Source organism: Camelus bactrianus, chromosome 1 (assembly GCF_048773025.1).
Source record: "Camelus bactrianus isolate YW-2024 breed Bactrian camel chromosome 1, ASM4877302v1, whole genome shotgun sequence".
In the NCBI taxonomy this organism is placed as follows: domain Eukaryota; kingdom Metazoa; phylum Chordata; class Mammalia; order Artiodactyla; family Camelidae; genus Camelus; species Camelus bactrianus.
The window spans coordinates 119,641,738-119,669,313 of NC_133539.1; the positions used below are offsets into that span (position 1 = coordinate 119,641,738).

General features: G+C 47.8%; 1 protein-coding gene and 1 non-coding gene across 4 annotated transcripts in view; both read left to right on the plus strand.

The window, feature by feature from the left end:
* Positions 1-27,576, plus strand: part of RFTN1 (raftlin, lipid raft linker 1) — a 177,735-nt gene that overhangs the window by 100,629 nt on the left and 49,530 nt on the right. For all 3 annotated transcript variants that reach the window (XM_074371938.1, XM_074371934.1, XM_010966029.3), the window contains exon 5: positions 22,491-22,821. In XM_074371938.1, coding sequence (XP_074228039.1) covers positions 22,491-22,821 — 331 coding nt within the window. The remainder of the gene's footprint in view (positions 1-22,490; positions 22,822-27,576) is intronic.
* TRNAA-AGC (transfer RNA alanine (anticodon AGC)) lies at positions 26,773-26,845 on the plus strand. Its single transcript has one exon. It is a non-coding gene; the product is annotated as a tRNA-Ala (tRNA).

A 27,576-nucleotide genomic window follows, 5' to 3' on the forward strand; every position in this document is an offset into this window, starting at 1 on the left:
GGGCTGGAACTCAGGAGGCGGCTAGGAGTGGAGATGTGGTTGTCTGAGGTGCAGGTGAGGTGGTGAGGACGTGGTTCCGGGGCTCATCTTGGGGGCACATGCCCGTCTCCAGAGGGCAGTGACCGCTCAGCCTCGACTCATCGCTGCCCAGTGGGAAATACAGACCCAGCGTCTCAGGATTTTCTGTTTGGTTGGCTGGCTGGTTTGCTTCGTTTGAGAGAAGTTGATCGTGTTTTTCATTTTCTTATTGGGAAGGCTCTTGGTTTCTCAATGTAAGCAGCTAGATCAGTTTAAAATCTTCAAGATCTAGGCTAGCGTTTCTTAGGTTATCTCTGCTGAAGAATTGGTGTTGGCTGGTTTATTCGTTTGGTTTTGCCCCCAGTCCATGAAGGTGTGATGCTTTTGTCAAGGATGATGGAAACACCGCGGCAACAATGAAGACATCAGGAGTTAAAAATCAACTTGGAATTTCTTAAAATGGCATTTAGATGTGCACAAAACAGGGCAGCTTGTTGTGGCCTCTGGGGGCAGCCTGTGGCCACCAGGCCTGCATTCCTCTGTAGTCTCTACAGAGAAATCGCCCCAAATCCAAGGAGTCAGAAACTATTCTAGGGCCTGGTGGAGCAGACAGAAGACTGGAGAGGACACCGAACATACACCGGAGGGAGGTGGCAGGTGTCTGCCCAAGAACGCTTTGTTCCAGACAGAAATTAGGCCTGGACGTAACACTGTCTTAGGGTACCTTCCTGCCCTCCTGGGTTGCTTTTGGCATCTTGGAAAGGCTAATCTCTCCCCCATCCCCACTTGGTGGGAGGTTGGAGGTTCCAGGGCTCATGTAACTTCACCTGAGGCCAGGTGTTTGGGTGGGCGCGAGGCCAGCTCAGGAGCTCCTGTAGGTGAGGGACAGATGTCTGCTTCTCCAGGACACTGCTGTGGCCATGAGACATCTGAGATGTACTTTGTTCCCATAGCTACTCATGTAGGCCCTAGTGGGGGTCTGCAATGGACGTGCTGAGATAACCACCACCTTCTGCCTCCGAACTGTGCTTACAGCAGACAGTCGTCTTCCTTTAAGGCCGAGGTGAAGCTAAGAGGGCCTTCTGAGCCATCACTTCCTGTGATGTTCCTCAGAAAAAGAGGTTCTGCAGTCCAGAATGTTTGGAAAACATGCGTGGTATAAGCCCCCTTGAGGGTCATGATGATCCTTGGAGGAGTCAAGGCACTGACAACGTCTGCAGCAAGAAACCTGCTGACTTCGCTTCTCTCAGCATTTCTTAACTCAGCATTTCTCAAAGGTCATTTAATAACTTTCCCCTTGCTCCTCCTCCTCCTCAAATACCTATTATATTATATCATGAAGCATACTGGGGAAAATGCACCAAATCAGCAAGGAACTCATGGACCACTTATGGATGCTGGACAATCACAGATAGTCAGAAGGTGGTGGGAGCAGCCTCCTCTCTTTTTATACTGAGTTCCTGATACTCACTGTCTCCAACCGCACAGAACTGCCATAAGCCCGCAGCAGTTGAGTCCTTGATTGTATTTCCTTGGTTCTTTCTGCCCAGATTCTTGCCCCAGAGAGACATGTGCTTGGCACCTCTGTCATTTCTCTTTGCTTCTTCAATAACAGACATAGCAGTCTGCTAACACATCGTCAGCAAAAACTGGGTCCTTGGGTTTGTTGACAGCTGTGGAATTGTAGAGAGTGCTCTGCTGTCTGGGTCCGCCCCAGCTTATCTGATCTCCATCTCTTAATAGAAATACTGGCTTCTTGGATTTTTTTCCCCTTTGACTTTCTTCGCCCAGCCCCAGCCCTGGACGACTTCTACCACAGTTGTTAATCAGATCTTCAAATATATTGTTTTTTCCATTTTTGTTAATCTCTCCCCTACTGTCACTAATCAAAAGTGACATTTTATTCCTTAACTGTGCTGTCCAATAAAATACCATTTGAGCCACCTGTGTCGTGTAAAATTTTCTAGTAGCCCTGTTAAAAAAGTAAAAACAAAGGCGAAATTAATTTTAGTAATATATTCTGTTGAACTCAATATATCCAAAATGCTCTGTGTTCAGCGTGTGATGAGATTATTTTGTTCTTTTTTTTTTTTTAAACAAACTAATAAATCTTCAAAGTGTGGTGTGTAATTTACACCTGTATCACATCTCAAGTTGGATGCTAAATTTTCAATACAGTGAAATGTCCTACAAATTCGAGTTGTGAGTGGGGAGGGTAGAGCTCAGCAGTAGAGTGCATGCTCAGCATGCATGAGGTCCTGGGTTCGAGCCCCAGTCCCTCTGTTAAAATAAATAACTAAGTAAACCTAATCACCTCCCCCCAAACCAAACAAACAAATAAATAAAACAAAAGGAAAATATCTTTTAAAAAATTGAGTTGTGTTTAACAGAAAAAATATTTTCTGCAGCTTCAGTCTTTAACTTGAATTTAAATTAATTATAATGCGATAAAATTAAGAATTCAGCCACTTTGTGCAGTCGCACTTGTGCAAAGCCACATGTGGCTGTTGGCTACTGTCTTGGACAACGTAGTTCTGTAGGACTCACTTACTTAACAGTTCCCTGTGTTTTCTGAGTCGACACAAAATGTTTGTGATTACGAGTCTTGTCCGCCACAAAGAGAAGGAGCATATATTAGAAAACCAAAGAAAACTTTCCCCATGAAAAGATCCACAAAATAGATTGGGGCCAACTTTACTCTATAACCTTTAGGAATGTATTTGAAATAATTAAATTTCCTTTTGGAATATTAATTATTGATTTAGTTCTTCATGCATATTTTAAATTCTATAAAAATACGTAAATTTGGAAACAGTGCTTTTCCCCCCCTGTGTTTACATGTCAGGAAACAATTTTTATTCCTACGCTTTTATGCATCTTTGCTGTTGGTGTCTCTATCATCACCAGAGGGTCTTTGGGGAGCATCTGACACAGATTTCAAGCTCGTGGTGTTTACTTTCATCCACGTTGTGTGGAATTCAGCACTTCTTATATTCATGAATGGTGCTATCAATGGAAGCTCTACCCCAGGTCCTAAGTGCCCATTCATTTAACATTAGGAGAATTTTTTTCTTATCCATCTCACATATGAATAAGAAATCTCCATAAGGCAACCACTTTCTCTGTGTTGCTCTTTTTAGAAGTCTCTTTATTAAAAATAACATGAATAATGGGAGAGTGTAGCTCAGTGGTAGAGCATGTGTCTAGCATGCCCAAGGTCCTGGGTTCAATCCCCAGTCTCTCCATTAAAAAAAAACCTAAATACCGCCCCCACCCCAAATAACATGAATACAGTAGAGGACATAAATCATAAGTGTACAGCTCAGTGAGTTTGCACAATGTGAACTCTCCTGAGTAACCAGCACCCAGGTCCAGAAACAGAACAGCTCAGGGACCTCCCTGTGGCCACTCCCATCACTCCTCCCCCATCCCCGCAAAGGTAGCCTCAGTCTAGTTTCTAACACCAAAGATTAGCTTCGCTTGGTTTTGGGCTTCATGTAAGTGTCATCTTTTATAAATGACATCTCTTACTTAATACACTGAGGTTCATTCATGTCCCAAGAGTTCACTTTGTTCATTTACTTTTGCACGTAGAATTCCTTGCATTGCTTTGTAAAGTGATCTTTGAGAAGCATGCTTACTACAGCTCCCAGAGTTTTTGTTTCCTGCTCTGGCAATTATTTTAAATTTTTTTGAATGTATTTCCTTCCTCTTAAAAAATCAAGCCCATCTGATGACTTCAGTAAACGTCCCAGACCAGCTTTGATGAGCGTGCACTTTCCCCAGTAAACATTTGTTGTTCCGCTTACAGTGACAGAGAGTCCTTGTGTCCTGAGAGACTTGGTAGAAGTCTGTAAATGTATGAAGTAACTCCCTCTTTTCTGAGAAATAACATTTAGGGGGTAAAACCCAGGGGATATCCAGGATCCATCCAGGAGGAGACGCAGCATGGGGTTATGTATGGACGGTGAATTTCCCCTTTCGGCTTCCTAGGAGTCTGGTCGTCAAGTTGTAGTTTGTGAAAATTGCCTAACGCTTGGCGGGGAAGATCACTTTTATGGGCTTCCTCCCCTCCCCCAACCCCAGGATATCCACTTGGCCAGCTCCTTCCCTCCCTTGACATCTCAGCTCAAGATCACCTCCTTGTGCCCGCCCACCCTGCCCACCATTTAAAAAAGAGCCCCTTATCCCCTGCCCCTCCCCATCCTAGTGATTGCCTTTTCTCTTCTGTTTCACTTGTATCTGTACCTCTTTTTTTTTTAATTTACTTTTACTTAAAATTTTTTTTAATTGAAGCATAGTCAGTTTGCAGCGTTGCGTCAATTTCTGGTGCACAGCATCACGTTTCAGTCATATATGAACATGCATCTGTTTCCATACGCTTTTTCATTATAGGTTATGACAAGATATTGAATATAGTTCCCTGTGCTGTACAGGAGGTCCTTATTGTGTATCTGTTTTATACGTAGTAGTTAGTATCTGCAAATCTCCAACTCCCAATTTATCCCTTCCCACCGCCTTCCCCCCGGTAACCATAAGTTTGTTTTCTGTGTCTGTGAGTGTACCTCTCTTCCTCACCTCAGAGATTTTACTCTTTTTAATTTAATTATTGCATTTATCATTTCCTGTCTCTTTTTTTTTCATGCTAAGACGTGTGCTTACAGTAGATGCTGAGTGAATGTTGATGGAAGGAGAGAGAGCTGTGGATTTCCAGGGCTTCAAACGTGTCAGGACTGTATAAGAACAGACACTCTTGGAAGTGAGGACGTGGAGACCGAGGGGATGGGCACTCACGTGTTTTCTCTTTCCTGTCCCTTGCAGTAGCTTTTGTCAGCGTGCAGGGTGGTTGAAACTTGTGGAGGAAGCCCTCCCGGCAAGTGACTTGGGAGGGTTATAATGTCACTTGGTTCTACTCCATTCTCCCGGCAGACGTGTTTGCAAATACGGGATTTGCTGTCCTCACCGGGGAAGTTTCCAAAGCGGCATTTGTGGCGTGCAAGAAGTCTGTGTATTTTACGGGCGGGAAATGATGTGAGTGCTAATTATGCGCTGTCAGTGAACACATGGGGTAGCTGACGGGTTTACAGCCCAGGTGGAACTTTCCCATCTGCCTTGTTCCGAGGTGCTCAATGTCCCCGCCCGGTGAGACCTCCTGTCTGCCGGGTTTGTCTGGGACCCAGCACAGGCGATGAGTGGGAATTTGGACTCACCTCGTGAGATGTGGAGGGCAGGGTGCCTCATCTGAGAGATGGAGTTTATCCTGGCAGGTGGTTCTTTCCCAAAACTGGAAGGTTTCAATTTTATTGCCTGAGAGGATGTGGAATTTTTTCGGAGAGTTTTGAGAGCCAGTACGACAGGATGGGAACCCTGTAGTGCTTTCCTCTTTTCTGCCTTTGGGAGAATTCGCACTCTGAGAGCTGGATCCCATTAGGACCAGTCAGCAGGGCTGAAATGGCTTGGGGGGGGGGGCACCTGTACACTAAGTTCTCAATAACTGAAACCGACATCCCTCCTCAAGGGGAGGTCTGGAACTTTAAAAGCCCAGTTCCAGAATGTACCCCTGGTTCCGGTAAAGGAAACCCACTGCTTAACTAGTCACGGGCAGTCATTTAGGTGGGGCACATCATTTTCTCAAATTCTTGGTTTTCTTTTGTGTAAAATGAGTTTTTGCACATCAATCATCTTGGATATTTTGTGATTCTCTGGTCAACCCAACTTTAAAATTATCTAGAAATGTGTGTAATTAATTCAGGGTTTTTGATGGTGGCATGCTGAATTCCAGTGCCATTTGCCCTCTTTTTGTGCGTTTTGCTGGACACATATTAGTGTTCCCTGTGCTCTTTAGCCAGTAAATCGATGTTTGTTGATTGACAACTATTTTTGTCTCCCCCTTAACTAATAACTGTAATTGGAGTTCGATATAAAGATCATTATCTTTACAATTTTTTTTCTTTTCTTAAGGTTAAAATGTAAACATGGCCTTTTGATACTCTGATGGAAAAAATCTATTGTGAGGAAAACCTAAACTTTAAATGATTCACTTATGACTTCTTAAGTGTTTACAGTACTGAAAAATAAGAGAGATTACTGTTTTGTGGGTGGTGCTGTAATCTGTAGAAGTAACACAAGATACGTATGTTTGGAGAAATGGCCCACATATTCTAATTGCTATTTTAAATCTGGCCTAAGCAGTAAGAGAAGACAGGTTAAACCAGAATTTCCCGTCTAATTAATTACTTCCCAGTGCATGTCTCCATTCTGTTAGCTTTACAGCAGCCTTCGCAGGTACTGAAAAGGTAGGTACGGAGGATGGCTGCTAAGGGTGTAATTGGTGGGGGGAGGGCATAGCTTAGTGTAGAGGGTATGCTTAGCCTTTGTTAAGAAAAAACAAACATGAATAAAAACATAATTACCCCTTCCACAGAAAACAAACAAAAAAAGAATTAAAAGAAAAGGATGTGATTGTTGGGGTAGCAGAGCTCTTTTCCCCCAGCTTTTTCGAGATGTAATTAACACAGAACGTTGTGTGAGCTTAAGGTGTACGACACAATGATTTGATACACCTGTATATTCTGAAATGATTCCCACATCAGAATTACCATTTCTTTGTGTGTGTGCTGAGAGTATTAACATCTACTCTCTTAGCAAATTTCAGTTATACAGCACAGACACTGTTGTTGACTGCAGTCCACGTGGTGTAATGACCTCCCCGGAAGGTACTCATCTTAGAACTGGAAGGGTGCACCCTTTGACCAGGGGGCCCCTCATTTCCCACCCGCAAGCCTCTGTTAACCACCATTCTGCTCTGTTTCTGTGAGTTCAACTTTTTCAGAGTTCACCTGTAAGTGGTAATCTGTAGTCTTTGCCTTTCTCTGACATCTTTCACTGAGCGTAATGCCCTCTGGGTCCATCCACGTTGTTGCAAATGACAGGATTTGCTTCTTTCTAGTGGATGAATAATGTCGCATTGTGCACACGCACCACGTTTGCTTTAAGTGGGGACATTAGCCACAGCAGTGATAGGGACAGTAAGGATTGTTGTGGGACAAGGCAGGCCAGTATGGTTGGTGGTAAAAGAATTTACCAGAAACAAAGAAAAGTGAGGAAAAAGTTTATTAGATACGCTGCTACGGGCACCAGCAGGCAGACAGATGAGGGGTGTCCATGTGCCCTGAGGGCAGAGTCTTAAGAGTCTTTTATAAGGAAGGGCCTGACCATCGACGTGTTTAAAGGAAGGGGGTCATGTTGAAGGTTTCCAGACATTAGTTGTTCTTCATCTAAAGGCTTGACTTCGTCACACCTGGAGGAAGGTTCAGTTTACCTTTAGGAGGAGGTAGGCAGTCGGTAGGCTTGAGGAGTTTGGGGGGATGGAGTTTGTCAGGTCATAACTCAGCACTGTTAGTTGGACTAAAGCAACTGCGCATTGGGAGAGGAATGTTCTTTGTGTTTTCTGGCTTATGTCTTATGATGTAAGGGATGAGAGTGCAGCCAGACATCCTGTGACCGGAGCCCCCTTTGAATCTCTGGGGCCTCTTCCCAGTCCTTGAACCCCAAAATGATGTTACCACTGGGGTGACAAGACTGTTACAGAGCACAAGGAAGTCAAAGGTGCTTTTGTAAAGAAAGCTGCTCCTGAGAGAGAAAGATTGGGATGTGGAGGAATACTGCGAGTAGACACCAGAAGAAATAGACCCGAAGAGATGGGAAACTCTAAAAGAAAATACTGAAGTATATTCCTGGTAGAAATGAAGTTCGTTTTTGATGGAACTCTTTGTCGTTCAGTTGGCGTAGGAACTTTCTTTCAGTGACTTCCTACTTTGAACAAGAGATGCAGTTGCCACTCTGAGTTCTGAGACACTCCCCACGGGGCACTGGAGGAGTCTCTTCACGACGCCAGAAGACACCGATGGAGTTTTCCCTACGCCTCAGACACGGGGTCTCCGTGACTTCTTTCGAGTCTGGTGGTGCCAGGGAATGTGGGCATCACTCTGCATCACCCCTGAATAGTGAACCATCCTCACTGATTCAGGTCCTGCACATGTCACTTGTGATCAACAAGACATGAGCCTCCGCTGGCCTGCAGGTTTGCTCAGCCAATTAATAATGTAAGGCACGCGGCAGGGGCAGCGCTACCCCCAGGTGCCCACTCCTTCCAGCAGGTCAGATGCATCCTTGCCGATTCCAAATTGCTCTTACCTCTTCATTAAAGCAGGTCCCTCAGGGCCCAGTCCTTGAAAGTATTTGTGTCAGCCTTGTTGACATTTCTGCCTGTCTGAGAGTACTCCTGACTGCATCCTTGACAAAGGATGACGGATTTTACTTTAAGAAACTGCTGGTGTCTTCTCATGGGTGTGAATTAGTGAGGATTCCTGTGTGTTGAGGATGTCTATTGCTGTGTCGCAAACCACCCCCAAACACAGGGGTTTACAGTAACGACAGTCATGTATTCAGTTCACAGATGGGCGGCATAGGCAGGACTTGGCCAAGGCAGCTCATCTCTGCTCCCATGCGTCAGTGGGGAGGGAGTCCACTTTCAAGATGATGCTGTTGCACTGCTGGCAAGTCATTGCTGGTTACATGCATCTGCACAGACTGCTTGAGCATCCTCAAAACACATGGCTGGGGTGGGGAAGGTATACTCAACAGTAGAGCGCATGCTTAGCATTCATGAGGTCCTTGGTTCAATCCCCAGTGCCTCCAACCTCCATTAAAATAAAGATAAATGAAAAAACCTAACTACCTCCTCCACACCAAAAAAATTAAACAAACAAACAAACAAACAAACAAACAAAAGCACATAGCTGGTTGTCACAAAAAACAAGGTGGGGGTTTAATGGAAATTTTATGACCAGGCTGCAGAAGTTACATAGTGTCCTTCCTTTTCTCTTTGCTTGTTGGTCAAGGGCCACACTGGTCCAAGGAGATGGAGATAGACTGCTCCTCTTGGCGGAGAAGTGGCAAGGTTCTAGCAGGTCCTGTGGGATGATGGATATCGTTGGAAAACACAGCCTCCCACAGACATGAATTCAGAGATGCTATGTTCATTTGCAGTTCATTCTACTAGGAGAGAACTTTGAGACCATTCAGGGCTAATATGGAATACAGAAATAATAAAAATGAAGGCAAGAAGTGGAAATGAGTTGAATATTGACTAGAAGGGGTTTTGGGGCATTGAAAATAGTCATTAAGTGTTAATCTCAACAGTTCTAAATGGAAAATCCCCGCCCTGCCCTGGCCGAAAAAAAAAAAAAAAAAAACCCACCGTATTTGTTACTCAAAGAGATCACATATCTTTATGAGATCTGAAACTCTCAAATCATTTTCATCTTCTCGAAAAACCATCCCAGGGTTCTCCAGGGTATTTACAAAAAGAACAGTAAAACATTCATTTCTTTAGCACATTGTAATGAAAACCATCCCCAAGTACTTAGTTTTAACTGCTCTGTTTACTATGGGGTTTCAAATGCCATTGGGTCTGTGTTATATTTTTGTTGGTCTGGAGTCATGGGGATAGAAAAGTTTTTGGTTTTTTTTTTTTTAAACCAAGGGTTAAAACTAGGACAGCATCCGTCCAACCACACCATCTCCACATTTTGTAAAAGTGCCTTTCGCTTGTGCTTTGGAAGCCTATGTAAATCAGGGAGCGAAGGGGGAAAAAAAGTCACACATCCTGGATGTTAAAGGAACGTGGTGTGAAGGGGAACATCTGCTCTCGGTTAAACTTTAAACTCAGGTTCTTTCGCCTCCATCACTGAGGCGTGCTGCGGTGCTGAGATTTGAGTTCCACAAAGACTCTCAAACTGATTTTCCAGAACATTCCCAGGAGTCTTAATGAGCCCTCAAGGTTCTGTGCCCCAAGCTTGTAATTCCAGGGTCACTGGTGTTTCCGAAGATAAAATTAGGGTTGTCAGACCTCAGCAGTTTCAAGATTCTAGATTCTGGCTAATTCTTTTTCCGTTTTCTTTTATTTTTTCCCCCTTCCCTTCCCTTTTCAAAATGCACTGTCTTGTCTTAGGCAGAGGCTTCTGAAAGAAGGCCCAGTGGAATGCCCAGTCATGAGGCCTTTTTTTACCTTGATGAGAAGTGCTGATAGGAGCAAGTTGTTGGTCTGTGCGTATTTGCCTTCTCCTGAGGGGAAGATGACCTGGTTTGCTAAGGTGAACTGGAAACTCAGGGGCCGCAAGTAACTTTAATACTGCTTTCTGGAGATATATCCCCACCCCTGCCCCCACCACCAGCTGCAGCCCTTTAATTTCTCCAGGCCTCAGTTTTCTTCACTGTTACAATGATACACGGAGCAAACGATGTCCACATTTTCACAATCTCAAATGAATGTATTTGTAAAACATAATTGGCCCCAGATGGATAATTTCCGAAATTGTAGACTCATAGACGTTTCCACTTAGAAGCAACCTCAGATTCTGCAGATTTAATCTCTTGCCTGTTCATTCCTTTCATAAACATTTATTGAGTATTTACTGGGGACCAAGACCTGTTCCAGATGCTGGGCCAAAATAGACAAGGCTCCTGCTCTCACGGAGCTCTCGTTCAACTGGGAAAGACAGACAATATGTTAATTTAAAATGTGGAAATAAGTGACACGATGTGGATTAAACAAAGAGGTATGCTGGAGAGTGACCATTTTTTAGACTGGGATTTCAAGGAAGGCTGTCCTGGGAAGAGGAGACCCTGGTGACAAGGAGGAAGCAGTCAGGGGGAGGTGGAGGGGAACAGCATCCCAGACAGGGAGCCCCAAGTGCTGGGGCCCCGATGGAAATGAACTGTGCATGTAAAATAACGAAGGTGGAGGAAGCGGCAGCCTGGGGCGGTCCCCGGGGGTGAGGACGGGAGCGCCAGCTAGAGGTGGGCAGAGGGACTGCAGGGCAGCCGAGCGTCCACTGGTTGGTTGTCTGGATGGAAGACCTTGAGCCTTCTTGTTGTGACCTTGAGTGGATCAGAGGAATTTACCCTTGTGGGAGGGGTCCACTAGAGAAAGACGAGGATGTAAGAGCAGGAAGGTGGTAAAAGAAGCGAGTCACATGCTGGGCAGGGAAGGGTGAGAGTGAGCTGTCATCTGTGTGTTTTGTATTTTTTCAAGGCCGCTTTCTGGGTCCTCTCTGCTGGTTGTATGTGACTCGGTGACCCCATGTCTCAGTTTGCTTGGACAGTTCTAGCTTATTCCTGTTGTTACAGCATAATTGTTAATAGTTTCACCTTTTACTTTCAAAAGTGTCAAACTGTTCAAAAGTTTGGACGATAGGTTACCGGTTGCTTAATGCATCAGAGCCTCGTGGTCTTGCCCTTTAGTCCCAGGTGGCTGTCTCTACTTTTATTCTCCCATCTACCTCTCCATCCTTTCCCGTGGCAAGGGTGAGCTCTTCTGACCTCTCCCACGAGCCCTGTGGTGCCTCCCAGGCCCCCAACCACTCTCTCTGCCTCCTAACTGCTTGCTTCAGTTACTCTCCCCCCCCAATACCACATCCTGTGGAAAGATTACATTTTCCTTGGGAAAAGCCTGAATATATCACTGCTGCCAGAAACCATCATGGCATGTCATTGCCTGCAGAATAAAAGTCCAGACTGGAGATTTCAACATTCTTTAAGACTCACCCCTAGTGTTTCACAGTATAACTTAGAATATAGGACATACTACAGAGAATGCACGCTGAGCAGTGTAATAGGTAGGAATATGGACTCTGGAACCAGACTGCTGAGGTTTAAATCCTACCTACCATTTGCTGGCTGTGTGCCCTGGGGCAGGCTGTGCAACCTCTCTGGGTTTCAGTTTTCTGATCTGTAACTTGGGGATAAAAGAGAACACCTACTGTTATCATTACATAAGGATGAAATGAGTTAATCCATGTGAAGCTCTTAGACAGAGTTTGGCACATGGTGAACTCAGTAAGCAGAAGCTACTGTTTTGATGGATTTTGGATGTAGAATATTTGTCCTTCTCTGCGTAACTTAGGACACCATCTTACCTCTTTGCCTTTGCTAGTCTTGTTTGTGCAGGGTGCTTTCCCCCAAACCACGTCTGTGTGCAGATTCCACCTGTGGGTTAGGTTTTTTTTTTTGCCAATGTGGTTTTCAGCTGCTATGAAACCAACCAACCGTGAAATCTGGTGCCCATCCTTTGACTTACCCATGGGTCTCTGACAAAAGTTTAATGCCTTTAAGGCTTTGCTCACATAAAGTTTTGAGACTTGATTTCTCCATTGCCTTTGTGGGTGTGCACAGGCGTTAGTGGAAGCCGGGGGCGGGGGGGGGGGGGGCGCAGCCTTGCAGCCTTGGTGGGAGATACAGGTCCTGCTGCTGGTTCTTGTCCCTCAGTGCTCCTGCCTGGATGATGCCAAGGTCTTTGCTTTTGCTCCAGGATCCTGCTCTGAGCACATCCATGCTAAGTTCTGCCAATGGGCAGATGTTGAGGGAGACAGGGCATTTGCAGGATCCATGCAGATCTGCCAGAAGTGACATCCCGTCTATCTGCCCCAGCCCGTCCTGCCCCTCCTGATCCGGTGCATCTGCTGTGGCAGACTGCTCGGTGAAGGGCAGTGGGTGGGGCTGGACCTTGACTCCAGAAAGGATGCTTCAGAAACAGTCTTCAGGTATACCTCAGTAAAGCTGAGAAAAGGGATCTTGAGCAGACCTGATGGAGGTAAGAGCTAAGAGGAGGTGTGCAGTGAAGCTCCCATCCCTCAAAGGTCTTCAGCTAGTTCCCAACGCCCCGTGAAAACCAGCCCACCAGAAGATCCCAACCTGATGTCAAAAATCTAAATCAAGGATGAAAAAGGGAAGTGAACAAGGAAAAGCAAAGCCACCCTAACGCTGACCAGAGCTGATTGGCCCAGAAGCAGACACCTGACCTCAGCTGAGCCAATCAGAGCCCTTCCCTGAGATCTGTCACTTGTGTGTAGCCCGGAGTTTTAGACATTCTTTCTCCGGTGGCTAAGCTATGAGCAGAAAGACTCAGAAACTGGCAATGGCCATATTTTCTCCCACATGGAGAAAACTAGTACTAGATGAGAAGAAAGAGGCTGAAAAATAGAGTAAGGAGAAAACTTGGAGCAAGTTTCCTGGCAGTGCTGGAGGTGCTGGTTGCAGGTGTTCCTGAGGTCCTGCTCTGGCCCTTTCCGCTGGCCGCTTGCTCTCTGAGACACCATCGGGTTGTTCTTCACAGACAGGCCTTTCCTTGTCCACCTCCCTTCTGTGTCTTTGATTGAGACTTCTGACATCCAGTTGGGATCTGCTGGTGGGCATTAGAAACTAGCTGAAGATCTTGGAGGGACGGGAGCTTCACAGCACACCCACTCTTGGTTCTACTTATTTCTCAAGAACTCCATTTTCAGTGAAGAGTGAAGTTACAGGCACAATCTAAGTAGAAGAACCGAGACCATGAACACAGATAAGGCCGGCCGAGAAAACTCCTGTTGTCAGAAATGCCTGCCCCAAACAGAGCCACCAGAGGATGGAGTTGTTTTCTTCTCCTTCCCCGACCCTCTACTCCATCTCTTCCTTTTGTTTTTAAGGGAGTTTGCAGTTTTCCAAGTTCTTTCATCGTTTCCCACCAAACCACTCCTAATAGCAGGAGAGAATAAAAGAGGACCTCTTGCCCCCAACCGCAGCCCTGCCGGAGGCTTCAGGGCAAGCAGTGTTCCCTCAAGCTGAGTGTAGGCAGTTTGAGAAGGATGGAGCACGTGGACTCTTGAGGGTCTCTGGGTTGCCCCTTGAGTTAGACCAATGCGTACTAAATCCAAGAGGTCAGGGATGGCCTGTTTGCTTCCCCATCACCTGGTGCCCAGCACATTGTAGGTACTGAGTAAGTACTTAGGGAAGGAATGAATGGATATCATTATCCCCATTTATATTTATCTGAGACTCAGATAAATCAACTGAGTTGACCAGTAACATAACTAGTGAGTGGCAGGGCTGGGTCCCAAGCTTTAGGCCTCAGATTCCTCGTCAAGGGCTGATTCTAAGAGCTCTCAGTCATTAAAAGAGAAAACCATGATCCAGGAAGTCTGCGTGATCCCTCCTTGTGGTCTCGGGAGCTAGACACCCGGCAGTGCTTGGTAACACTTTCAGTTCCTGAAGCTCAGTGTTAATACGTCAGAACTAAAGGCAGCTCAGACTGGAGCTAAAAACCCGTGCTGTTTTTGAACCTCCTTTTTCAGAAAGCTGTACCAGAGTCGAGGTGGCAGAGGATGAGAAGGGTTGCGGGGTTGTGTGTGTGTGATAAATTATTCATCGTGAAGACTCACGTGTAACCGTGCCACACAGAAGAGCACTTCGGTGCCTGTTCTTGCTACACAGCACGTGCCTCTGTTTGTAGATTCCCTTTGTATGTTGTGGGTCCTCCCCAAAGTCTTTAAAATGGCAGCTGTCGTGGTGGCTCATGAGTTGTGAGGGAGGGTCAGAGTTGACGGTGGTTTTGGTTTAGGGTCCATTTGGGATGCGTGTATGTGAGTCTTAGCTTTTACCCTGTATTATATGCCTCTCCAGTTGTCGAAACCTCTGTTTCTTTTGCTCGGTTTTATCTGGCTTATTATGCTAGCACTGTCCAGGAGAGCTTCCTGGGGTGATGCTTGCGCGGTCTGGTGCCGGCGTCACCAGCCACAGTAGCTGTTGAACACTTGAAATGTGGCTGGTGTGACTGAGGAATTGACTTTTTCATTTTATTTTATTTGAATTAGTGGAAATAGTCACCCTTGGCTGGCGGCTACCATATTGGATAGCACAGCTCTGTGTTTTCAAGAAGTCCGTAGATGTCTGAGTCCCAGCATTAAATTAGTGCATTAGTTATAGGGATTCCAATTAGTTCATCCTAAAGTTAGAAACTGCCTATAACGTAACAGAAATTAAGTCTACCCATTACAGATTTAATGCCTTCAACTTAAAACATGGCGGGGACATTTCTGCCACCTGGGCAACAGTGGCAGCTGTCAGCCTTCTTGCTACGCTTCAACCTCTCCCCTGGGACCTTGAGTCAACACGAGGCTGAGTCCGAGTGGCCTTGCTCATGTTTGGGGCACATTTCTCTCCCTGCCTGTTGGGAACGCTTAGCCATCTCTCCATTTCACATCCGGTCCAGTTTAAATTTGGAGACCTCCGTCAGCCTGCCCCCTGCCCTGAGCTGTCTTTCCCTTACTCTCTTTACCTGCTTTCTTCCTGTGTGAGAGCTCTCCAGAGCCACAGCCAAGACGATTGTCCAGCTATCTGTCTGTGTATGTGTATATCTGCATATCGAGAGATTAGGATTTGGGTTGATTTATTTTAAGAAATTGGCTCATGTGATTGTGGGAGCTGGCCAGTCCAAAATCTGCAGGACCATTTGGCAGGTTAGAGGCTAGAGGTTGCAATCTTTTTTTATTATTATTTATTTTATTAATTTGCGGGGGGATGTAATTAGGTTTATTCATCTGTTTATTTAATGGAGGTACTGGGGCTTGAACCCAGGACCTCATGCATACTAGGCATCTACCACTGAGCTATACCCTCCCCCTGCTGTTGCAATCTTGAGTCTGAAGATTGAAAACTCAGGCAGATTATCTGTGTTGTTGTCTGGAAGCAGAATTCCTTCTTCTTTGGAAAACCTCACTCTTTAGTGGGTGGCAAGGCCCACCTACATCATAAAGGATAATCTGCTTTGCTTAAAGTTAATGAATTGTAGGGGGAGGGTATCGCTCAGGTGGTAGAATGCATGCTTCGCGTGCACGAGGTCCTGGGTTCAGTCCCCAGCACCTCCTCTAAAAATAAATAAAACCTAATTACTCCCTCCTACCAAAATAAAATAATTAAATAATACAATGCTAAATATTTTTTAAAAATGAAGTCAATGGATTGTAGATGTTAATCACATCTAAAACTACCTTTGCAGCTCTTTACAGCAGTATCTAGACTGGTGTTGACAACTAGTCACCGTAGTTTAGCCAGGTTGACACAAAATTAACTGTGACACCTTCTTCATTAGACTCAGACAAAGTGGCCCTAGACTGTCTCTGACCCCTCACCTGGGCCACCTGATATGGCCCGTGGGTACGCCAATTTCTATTCACCTGTCAGCTGGAGCCTTCTCTGCTCCTTTCCCTGTATGACAGATAGCCTTCATTTTTCCCAAGTCCAGCCCATGTCCCATTTCTCCCTAACTGGTTTTCCCCTAATTGATGTTTCTTCTCTGAAACACCGAGACGTGTACAAGACAGGACACAGGACATATTTGCATTCATCATTAGCAGCGTGAAATTCATTTTGAAAGGATAGTTACAGACAGGATGTCCTAGATTTTCTGGGACTATCCCAGTGTCATGTTGTTATTTTTAATAAAAATGATTCTTGAAATACATAACCAAAGAGGATATCATTTTTCCATTGAGACTTTTTTATTGAAGTCAGCTATTTAAAAAAGTAAAAAAGAAATCTTTTTCACATCATGATCCCTGGTTGGAGGTTGGGAAAACATAGTTAACTGTCCGATTTGTTCTCACTCATTATAAGAGCAGTCAAGTGAAGTCTGGGGTCAGTCGAAAATGATCTTATTTAATTTTTGGTGCCCAAACCAGCAGTTACTACTCTTTTAAGTGTTGGGAGTGGGGTGGTTCTTAAATGCAGCATAAATGAAAAAGACATGGATGAGGGGGTATTTCAGTTTAATCTAGTATCCGACTGGGCGTCGGGGCACAGGTTGGATTGTATGCTATGGAACTGTGGTGTCTTGAAGGAGCGCCAGTTTTCATTAAGATGTGCAGAGTCAGATCAGGGCTTTGCTGTGATCTAACTGCAGTTGTGAGAGCAATGCTGTGGGCATGTGAGTGACAGTCTGTGGGCAGTGCCTTAACCAAGGTGGCCTGGGCATTCAGGATGTGATCTTCCATGTGGATTTGATTCTGTGCTCCTGAGGACCTGGTGTAGCTTGAAGGAAGGGTGGTGTCCAGCAGCAGACGATGAGCCCTGAAAGTCAAGTGATCTTAGGCATCTGGAATGGGAGAGAGGTCAATTTGGCCTGATGTGGAGAGTGGAGACACAGGGTTACAGCAAGCGGAGAGCTCGGGGAGACTCCGTGGCTCCGGCTGAAGGGAGAGGGTCCACCATAGACACATCAGCTGTAATCACTGGCCATGCAGGTCTGAACCCCAGAGGGAAGTCAGGGCTAGGGAATCTAAGCTTGGGAATAATTAACATCTGACTGGTGGCTAAATCCAGGTGAGTAGAGGTTACCAAGGGGAGTGTAGGGTGAGGAGAGCCGGTGGCCAGCAGTGAGCCCTGATGAGCACTGTCCAGGGCCCGCCTTTATCATGAGCGTGAGGCTTGCTTAAGGAAGGTTGTGAATCAGCGAATGAATCAATGCTTGAAGAGGAAACAAACAAAGTTCAGTTTGACAAACATAGTCAAGGGACGTTACGAAAAAGAGAAAAGAAAGTTCCCTGCCAGGACGAGGCAGAAAACCAGAAGTCCCAAGGCCCCAAGAGTCCAACCAAATATTGATCTTTATGAAATCTAAATGCAGGTCTTCTGGTTAAAAAAAGACTCCTCCCCCTTTCTGGTAAACAGTGTGGCAGCCTGTTCCCAAGCCTTTGAAAGCTAATAGCCCTTGACCCACTCATTCCACTTCCAGGAATCCCCCCCAAGAAAAGTAAACAGCCCAGCCTCATTTCTGGGCACTCCTGGCTTCCCATGTCAAGTTCCAGAAATGTTTCTAGAAATTTCTTCAATACTCAGGCTCTTCCACACCCCCAAGCCTTTGCCCATGATGACTGTTCCGTCTCTTTTCTTTCACCCTCCTGGTGAACTCCTCTTCATCCTTCAAAGCCTCCTGCAGATTTAGTCCCCGCATAGGTTTTATTTAGTGTTGTGTTTTGGGGAGCGGGGGGGATTTGAATTTGGAAGTTATAGGTGAGGCATGTGTACCCCAGTGCTGCCACGCCTTGCCTCTTCTGATTGTAAGACACCATCTCGTTTGTCACCTCCCACATCTTCCATGAGGAACTTTCCTCAGCGTCCCCTTCAGGTGGAAATAATCGCTTCCATCACCATCATTTCTATACCTTTCTATCTGTTACTGCGTTTATCACCCTTCATGAGACATTGCAGGAATATTAACTTTTTTCCGTTATAAAAGCAAGAGACATGCTTATTAGATACATTTTGAAAAATTACATGCTCATGGAAATACTGTCTCGGTGTCATAATACTGTGTGTAAAAAGTTTGGAATCTTGATTTTTTTTTTGTATAACATGATAATATAAGCATTATTGTGCCATGTTAGTGTAATGATTTTAAGTCTATTTACAGTAATCGGCTGACTCTTTTGAGAGTTAGGACTCCTATTTCGTATCCCCAGCACCTAGGTGTGATGTTGGTCTGGGCCAGTGTAGGGACTTAATAAATGTTTGTTGAATTCTACAGTTGAAAAATGAATTGATCTCCATCCTTACCTGCTAGGAACTCTTTCTGGGAGAGGGGACATGTGTACCCTCTCATTATTTTATGCATTCATTCAGTCATTCGTTCCACAGATCTTTACTGAGCACATGCTTTATGTGGGACGTCATTCTAGCACTGGGGACCCAGCAATGCACAGAACCCCTGCCCTCGTGGAAAGCATCTTCTAGAGCCGTGATTCCCAAACTTTACAGTACACTCGAGTTACCTGGAGGGCTTGCTCAAACACAGATCGCTGGGCTCTGCCCCCAGAGTTCCCGATTCAGTTTCCCATTCAGAGGGGCTTGAGAATTTGCATTTCTAGCAAGTCCCCAGGCTGAGGCTGCTGATATGAGCACCCGTGTTGAGAAACCCTGACATAGAGGATAAGTTTGTAGTCTAGCAGGGCAAAGGAATGTGGTCGTCCAGTTTGTTGTGGGAGGACACAGGTCTGGTTTATGTCAAAGCCTCTCTGATTCTTCAGGCCCCCGTGAGGAGGGGGGGTTCTGGGGTGCTACCCCCAGTGCAGGGTCCTCGACTCTTCACTTTGGATGAGCCCCAGCAGTCTCTGCAGAGTCACTGAAGTCCAGGACCGATGAGGAGGCAGGTGGAGCAGTAATGATGGCCACGGTTGCTTCTCTGTGCCTGTCCCACGACACCCTCGCCATGTGTAACGTCTCGTCTCCAGAGCAGCTGCAGGGGAGGTGTGATTTCCCCCCATTTAATAGATGAGAAAACTGAGGCCAGAAAGCTCAGGTCCCATACCCCAGTTCCCTAAGCCAGCGAGTCAGACATCTGGGGCTTCAAATGCCGCCTTTCTGCATCCAAACGCCGTGACTCAAATTGAGACCGACCTGTGGTTGAGCCCTCAGTGGTGCCGACTGGCAGAAATTCTTCAGCATCCCTCGGGGCTTCCTCTGCAGGGAGACGCTGGTAGCAGGGCTGGGCCTCAGCCTACGTGCTTCTCTGGTGTAGCAGCAGATGGAGACTCTCAGACTGGAGGTTCATGAGGGACAAAGCCACACTGGGGTGGGGGGGCCTCTTGAGAGCTATAATAGCAGGTGCCGTTTGTGGGGAAAGAGCTGAGTGTCCTGCCTGGACGAGCTCCATCTGGAAGTGATCCGTATTATTTTCTCAAAGGTAAAAGTTCGTGGAAGTTTAGTTTTAATTTATTTTACCTGCTAGTTCAGGGCGTTGAAAATGCACATAACGTGTTCAAAACGACAGGAAAAGCCGGTCCTCCCAAACCCTTGTGAAGAACCATATGCCAGCAGCATCGTTTCACAAACAGTTAAGACTAGAAAAAAGCCATCTCGCCGCTGCAGTGGGAACTTGGGGAGGGGCCACTCAGGTGGTCCAGGGCCCAGGCTCTGACACAGTCTGGAATGCCGCCGTCTGTTGTGGTTGTCCACGTCTGTCAGATTACCTGGATTATTTCATCGTAGCTCCGCAGAGCAGGGCCTTCAAAGGTCTGTGCTCTACTCTGACATTCACAGCAGCACTATTTACAGTAACCAAGCCATGCAAGCCACCTAAATGTCCACCATCAGAGGACTGGATAAAGAAGCTGTGGTATATTTCTACAATGGAATACTACTCAGCCATAAAAAATGAATTGATACCATTTGCAGCAACATGGATGGACCTAGAGATTATCATACTAAGTTAAGTGAAGTAAGTTAGGAAAAGACAAATATCACATGATACCACTTATATGTGGACTCTTAAAAAAAAGATACAAGTGAACTTATTTACAAAATAGACTCATAGGCATAGAAAACAAGTTTATGTTTTCAAAGGGGAAAGGGTAGGGGGAGGAATAAATCAGGTGTATGGGATTAATATACACACACCACTAAACATAAAATAAACAACAAGGAATTACTGTACAGCACAGGGAACTATATTTGCTATCTTGTAATAACCTGTCATGGAAAAGAATCGGAAGCTGTACACCTGACACTAACACAATATTGTAAACCACCTAGAGTTTAATAAGTAAAATTTTTAAAAACTGGAAAATAGAATTGAAGGGGAGGGATGTTTGTTTAAAATGAGACTTGGAAATTCTGAAAAACAAAGATCTGTGCCTTATCAAAATGTCTCCACCTTCTATCAAGAGTTAAGAATATAAAACAGGGTAAGAAAAATGTCTCTTCATTTTCTGTAAGACTAAGGAAGAAAATTTGCTGTGTATCTCAGCCAGCGTCATACAGCACTTTCTCTGTTTCTTACTGGCATATTATGCTTCTATCATATTGACCAGGAGTCTTTCCTCGTTTCGTGGGAGGACTGTGAAATCCATCGCATTTCTCTTTTCCTTTGTGCTGCCAGGGAGCTCGGAGCTGTACCTTGTCAGCTGTCCCTTAACCTAAGGCTCTTTGGGGTAATTATCTCCCCACTCTTTTCTTTTAAAACTTTTGATACCTATGTCTTCTTTTTAGAAGCTTTCCAAAGCAATTTCTAACATTAGGTAGATATCACAGATTCGTGGGTAAAAAATGAATTTTGAGGATGAAAAGGATGACTTTAAGTTTTTCTTTTTAACTTCTGAAATGTGAATTGAGCCAGCCATGGGCATGCATATGGGCACAGACATACCCAAGAACATGTATGTGCTTGATGCTTGGACAAGTGTCCACTTGGTCTTGAACTTAAGAGAGAATGAGCTTGGACCCGAGGCAGGCCTGGCTTTGAACCCTGGCTGCCCACAGCTTGCTTTATGACTTTAATGTCTCTGGGTCTCAGTGTCCTCATCTGAGATGAAGATACTGATACCATGCAGGGTCATTAAAGGATTTAGCAAAACAGTTTCTATAAAATGCACAGTGCAGGGCTCGGTGCATAGTAGGTCTGCAGCAGATGGTAGTTACTACTATTGTTATCATTATGTCTGGCACAGGCTAGACTTTATAGAAAGGCTGGGCTGTATATTCTTAACTGCTCCAGGTCATTTTCTAGAATGGCCCGTGTTGAACTGAAATGACCTTCTGCCTTAAGTTAGGGTGGACTATCCGGGGAGGGCTGCCAAGGCTGGCTTCTCCTTTAGAGAGTAGCTCTGTGCTAGAATTTTGTACTAATTCTCAATGCCAGGGGCCCATCACTGCGGAAGCCTTAGGATTTTCTGAGGTCATCCACTTGGGGGTTGGTGACTAACACTCACACAGCTCTGAGGCCGCCACCTCCTGATTATTATTGGTAAAGGGACTTGAGCATCCTTGCCCAGAAAGTCCCCTGAAACCTATCTCCTAGTTTTGGCCGGCTCTTGCTTGATTTTATTTGGCTGTTACCTTCCATTTTTCTCTCACTTGTGACTGTTAGCCAGTTGCCTGGGGTGTTTTTTAGGGAGGGGAGAGTTAACGTGGCACAGTACTCCGTGTGGCCGTTTGGCCCCCATCTGGAGGCTCGCGTGAGCAGGGGCCACCTGTTACCTGGACGGGGTACAGGGAATGTGGCCGAGCGATGCCAATGGGCTGGGCGTGGTTTCTGGACGCCTTCGGCTTCCCTGTAGACTACTGTCATTGGATGTCCCCTCTCGCTGGGATATTCCCGCCAGCTTTTGCGCAGGGGTGATCCTCCCCACCCCTGCCCTTCTCTGCCAAAACTATTGTTTAAAAGAGGAAGCTCTTTGGGTCATAAAATGTCCCCTGGTGGTTAGTATCTGGTTATATAGACCTGTTGTGTTAGATGGTAGCCTGATTAGCAGGAAGTAGGTGATTCATCAGAAAAAAAGAAAAAATAAACCCTTACCAAAATGAACTTCCTCTTTCAGCCTCTTTGTTCCAGCTCATCCTTTTAGAACCTTTTTGTAGCCTCTTAGAAAAAAAATTACTCATCGGGACTAATGCAGTGTTTCAAAGGGAGGTCATCCCAGCCCTTCACAGCCAAAGGTTTTATTTTTCCGTAGTTTCAGAAAAGCCAGCCCTACGCTGTCTGTTCCCAGTGGGGCCGGGGCTGGGGTGTGGGTGCTGCCTTGAGGCGTTTCAGGTGTGGCAGGCCTCCCGCCTTTGTTAGGACGTCCCCTTCACCCTGTCCTTCCATTCTGTTTGCCCCACAGGTCCAGGAGGCTGCGAGTCGGGGCCTGAAATTCGTGGGGGTCATACCTCAGCACCGCGGCCCGGGGACCTCAGCAGGCAGCGGCCCCCAGACGGACGCCAAGGATGCGACAAAGGAGCCTGGCAGGTGTGGGGATGAGGAGAGCCTGGGGGCTGCGGACGGGAGCCCAGAGCCTGGCCAGGGCCCGGGAGAGGAGACACCCGCCGCCCAGCAGCCCCGCTCAGCTTCAGGAGAGGGTGACGGCGCGGAATCTCCACTGCGCGGGGTGAGCGAGACCCCAGATGGACCGGATGGTGACCCGTCAGAAGCGCACGGAGAACCACTCTCAGGAAGTAAGTATGTCCTCGTGAGGACTCTGACCCACTTACAGAGGCTGCTAGCTTTTCAGGAATCCCCCTGGCATCTTAGGAAAAAGGAGTGGAATTATCTAGAGACGGCAGTCCATCAGACAGGATAAACTGTCAAGCAGTGTCCCGGACCTCCTGACTGTTGCCTTCCTGAAGCTGTGACTTCCGGGGAGCAGGACCACGTGACACTGACCTGCAGCCGCTCCAAAGTGTCACGTGTGAAGTGGATTCTAGGCGGAGAGGTGTTTTACCCCCTGTCCTTGCGCTGCCCCAGAATTACCCTGCTCTAACACAGGAAGTCTCAACACGCTGGCCACCGGTGCAGAAAGTACTCTCCGCTTCAGGGCCGCTTGTTTTGATTATCTGCCTCAGGAAGGAAACCAAGACAGTCAGCTGAGGACAAGCTGTGCAGGAAGCTGGTGGTGCAGCTCACTCAGCTGTAAACCACCAGATTTCAGGGAGTTGATATAGCTGGCGGATGAGCACTGTGGAGGGGACACAGCCAAGGAGCCGCCACCAACAGGTGGACCCTCTTAATCACATGGTCGCGCTGGCCATTGGAGCCTGTGCTGCAGGTTGGGGATGAGAAGTCAACACAACGAGGATGCTAGCTGATGTTTATTTTTTCTTTTATTTAAAAAAATTTTTTTTAATGGAGGCACTGGGCGTTGAACCCAGGACCTTGTGCACGCTAAGCACGCGCCCCACCACTGAACTGTCACCCTCCCCCTCTGCCAGCGGTTATTCCTGCTTGCCCTGAACCAGGCCCCGTGCCGGGAAGCGTTTTGCACGGTGGTCCCTGCCTCCTGCCTGTGATGCGGGTGAGCTCTTGTATCATCGCAGGAGGCCCCTTTCTCCGTAGGCCTTTCTGGGTCATCTCCCTGGTTAATGTTATGATTTATTGACTAATTCTTGAAGTCAGCCTCTTATAAATGCCGAGGGACCATTGATGCCTGGGGAACAGAAAAGAGGGCGAAGTAGTTTCTCTTGTGATGTCAGTTCTTCCTGAAAAGAAAGCTGTGGGGCGGTTAGTTCTGGGGCTGGTTGGCAGGTTGACCCTGGCGGGGAGATCGGAGCAGCCTCAGTTCTGGGAGAGACTTAGGTCCGCTTCATCGAGGCCTTGATCCTTCTTAAGTATGTGTGACGTGGATGGCCGTGCGGGACTCTTCACACGGTGAGGGGTGGACTCGGCTCCCGTAGAGTAGCTGAGAGCACACTGGGACCCTGTGGGCGCCTCCCAAGGAGCGTCCCGGTCTTATTTCAGAGCCTCCGTCTCACACTGCCGTTGGGCTGAATCCTGAGAAGCAGGACGGGCCTCCTTGGAGCCCGGCTCTCCCATCCAGGGTTGTGGGAGGGTCGGGGTCGGGGCAGGAGTCATGGAGAGGCAGGTGCACGAGAAAGTCACCTTGCACGCGCTCATAGAGTTAGACTGTATCTCGTAGTTGGAGCACTCAGCTTCCTTGAAGGCTGGATGTCCGCGGCCCTGTCCTCGTGGGTCATGGCCCCCACCTGACCCCTGCTTCGCCCCTTGTTTTTCCGGGGGAGCCCTGCCTTGGCCTCCCCGGGAAGTCCACGCACTGCCCCCTCCCCGCCCCCACCGGCCGCCCCTCCCCGCTCCTTGCCACGTTCAGCTCTCTTTCTCTCCGGGCCCCCTAAGGAGGGCGAGGTGCTTTTACTCCTCGTTCTGCCAGGTGGGCTTAAATAGGCAATCACAGCAAGGCAATTAAAAAAACCCAGAGGGAGTCTGCCTCCTCCCCTCCGCCTCCCTCTTTCATTTCTTTCCTCTGTAGGAGCCTGGGGGAGCCGGGCGCCACTGCTCAGACAGGACTGCCGCAGCTCAGTCCCCATCCCCCAATGGGAAACAGGGTGCCCCTCCATCCCCCGCCCCCCGCGGGCCTCAAGAACTGCTCTGGCCCCGGAGTTCTGCTCCCCGTGGGAGTTTCTTCTCCCTCACAGACTTTTATCTCTGCATCCTGGGGAATGGCCTTGGTTTGATGTTGCGCTGTACACACATCACCTGAGCTGGGGTGGGATGGCCCTGCTCCAAGATGCTCCCTTCTCAGACCTCACACTTGCCCCCCTGGTTCCGGGGGAGACCCAGAATACAGCCCCCCTGCTGGGTTCCCCACAGTCTTCTGCGATGGGGAGAAGCTTCCGTCATTCACCATAAACAGGCCAGGGGGGAGGCCGGCGCTCAGAAAGGTTAGGGAGGTGTCGCTGGCCGTCCCCTGGTGTTTCTCTCCTGCCTCCCACGTCCCCAGCTTGTCTTCTGCTGCAGCTGCAGTCGGAGGAGCAAGGAGGCCACGCAGGTTAGCGCAGATTAGACCTGTTCTCACGGTCACCGAAATAACAATCAAAGCCTTCTGAGCTCTGCCTTCCCACCTGCGCCTCCTCACTCCAGTTGCCTGGAGGTGCAGCCAGAAACCCGAGCCAGGGACCTCAGTGTCCTCCTTGGGAGGGGTTCTCTCCAGTAGGTCCCCTGGGCAGGCACTCATGCTGGGGGATGCCTCCCGAGCCTGCCTTTTCTGATGGCGTGCCCCGTCCCTCGCTGGGCCTGTCCACTCTTCCTGGGGCCCCTGGAATATTTCCACCCTGTGGTTCTGTCCCCTCCCCCACCCCCCCATCTGCCACCTGCCACCATCTCTCTGGCTTTTTACTCCGTCCATTAACAAACAGCTGTTGAACTCCCACCCACGGTCGTCGGCGCCCGCTTTCTGTGTGCCGATGAGATTAGCCTCTTGTTAGAGTTGGGAGGCAGCCCAGGGTTGGGGGTTTGAAAGACTCTTTGCCTCTTACCAGCTTGTGATTCCCGGGGATCCACTCAAGGCTTTTGGGCACAGAAGGGATGCAGTGGGGGCTGGAGGGTCACATGAAATGGTAGCTGTGGAGGCCCTTGACAATGCATCCATGTGCCTGGGGCCGCTGACATCCTGACCAGGGGACTCTGTGGATGGCTATGCGTGCAGTGGGTTCCATGCTTTGCCAGGCAAGCAGGCCACCCCCAAGCACAGAGATGCCACACTGTTAGCACCCAAGCCTGAAGCAGCCTCCTCCCAGATTCAGAAATCTGCCCTCTTGTCCCCCGACGGCGCCCACAGCCCTGCCTTCCCAGTGCACACCTTTCGTCTTCACTCCCCTGCCCACCTCAGCAGACCTGAGCCCCCAGGCCAACTCTGACACCCGCTTGTTCCTGCCAACCCAGCTAACTCGCCAGCTGCCTTCTCCTCCACCCTCGGAGCCCCATGCTTCTGGCCAGACTCTGAGCACTTTCTTTCCTGCAGCGTGGGAGTCTCCTGGGATGCCAGGCCCCAAGCAGCCCACCTCCTTCCTGCAAGTGGTAGGCTCTCTGGAAGCCTGCAGACTTCTGTCCCGTGCCTGAGTCCCTCCTGCCTGGTACCAGCCTTAGAACTGGACATCTGCCTGCTTCCTCCTTGATCTGAGGAATTTACCAGCAAGGCCTGAACGGAACAGGCTGTCAGGCCGGCAGCGCCTGGCTGGCCCCAGCCCCGCCCCCTCCTCCCTAACTTCTCGCCCTTGTCTGGCTGAGGTCCATCCATCAAACATCTGTGTGGCACCTGCCATGTTTTCTGAACGCACACCTTTTCTAAACACAAGGGATCAAGACAAGCTCCCCCTACCCCCGAGTCAGGGGCGAAGAGCGAGACACCAGACAGAAGCAGAACTACAAGACAGGACTGTCTCGGAGCTCCCTGGGTGCTGGCCTGGGCAGCTTTTCAGCCCTTCTCAGAGCATTCTCAGAACAATGCGTCCCCTCCTTTGGGACATTCTGTCCCATGTCTGGAAAAATCTTCTAGCTGGGGTCAGGACAGAGTCCCAGAGCAACTGAGAAAAGGTAAACAAACTTGGACTTCTTTTTGGAATCCCTGGTGTCTGCTCATGTGAGGACGTGTGTTGGAGGATCAGACTTCTGGTGGGGGAGGGTGTAGCTCAGTGGTAGAGCATGTGCTTAGCATGCACAAGGTCCTGGGTTCAATCCCCAGCACCTCCATTAAAAAAAATTAAAAGAATATTAAGACATCAAAAGGCATCATTTGGGGACAGTTTCTCTTGGCTGGTTTCCATGTGAGTAGAGAGGACCGTGGCCAAGGAGCCCGCAGGGCAGAGGAGTTTCCAGAAGGGTTCTGCATCTGAAATCAGGTTTCTTCCAATGTTTCATTGCTGCTCAGGCTTTGGTGGCTTTGGATTCTAACAGCCTTTCCTTTTCCTTCCTGAGAAGTTTATTTCTGTCCTTGGCTTCGGTCCTTCTCCCCTGGGAGGATCCAGACGGGAAAACTGGGGGCCTCTGTCAGTACCCCGCCATCCACCTCCTCTGCGTTGAGGCTCCGAATTCCCTGCCCCGCCCCGGCACTCTCCTCCTCCCCACGTTCCCTCTTTCTGTCTCATTATGCTTGTGGGAAAGTTGTGGTTCCCCCTGGCCCTGTAGCTGGGGGGGTGCTTCTGTGTGACCAAGTGTTGTCATGTAGTCTTGGACTTCGGCCACTTCTCAGTTCCCCACTCATCATGTGTTTGTGCTTGACTGTGGCAGACTATGGTGACCAGTGCTGTGGCCCACCTTGAGATCACCTGAGGACAGCTTTTTTGGGGTGGGGAGTGGTAATTAGATTGGCTTGTTTGATTGATTGATTGATTGATTATTTGTTTGTTTATTTATTTAATGGAGGTACCGGGGAGTGAACCCAGGGCCTCGTGCATGCTAAGCATGTGCTCTACCACTGAGCT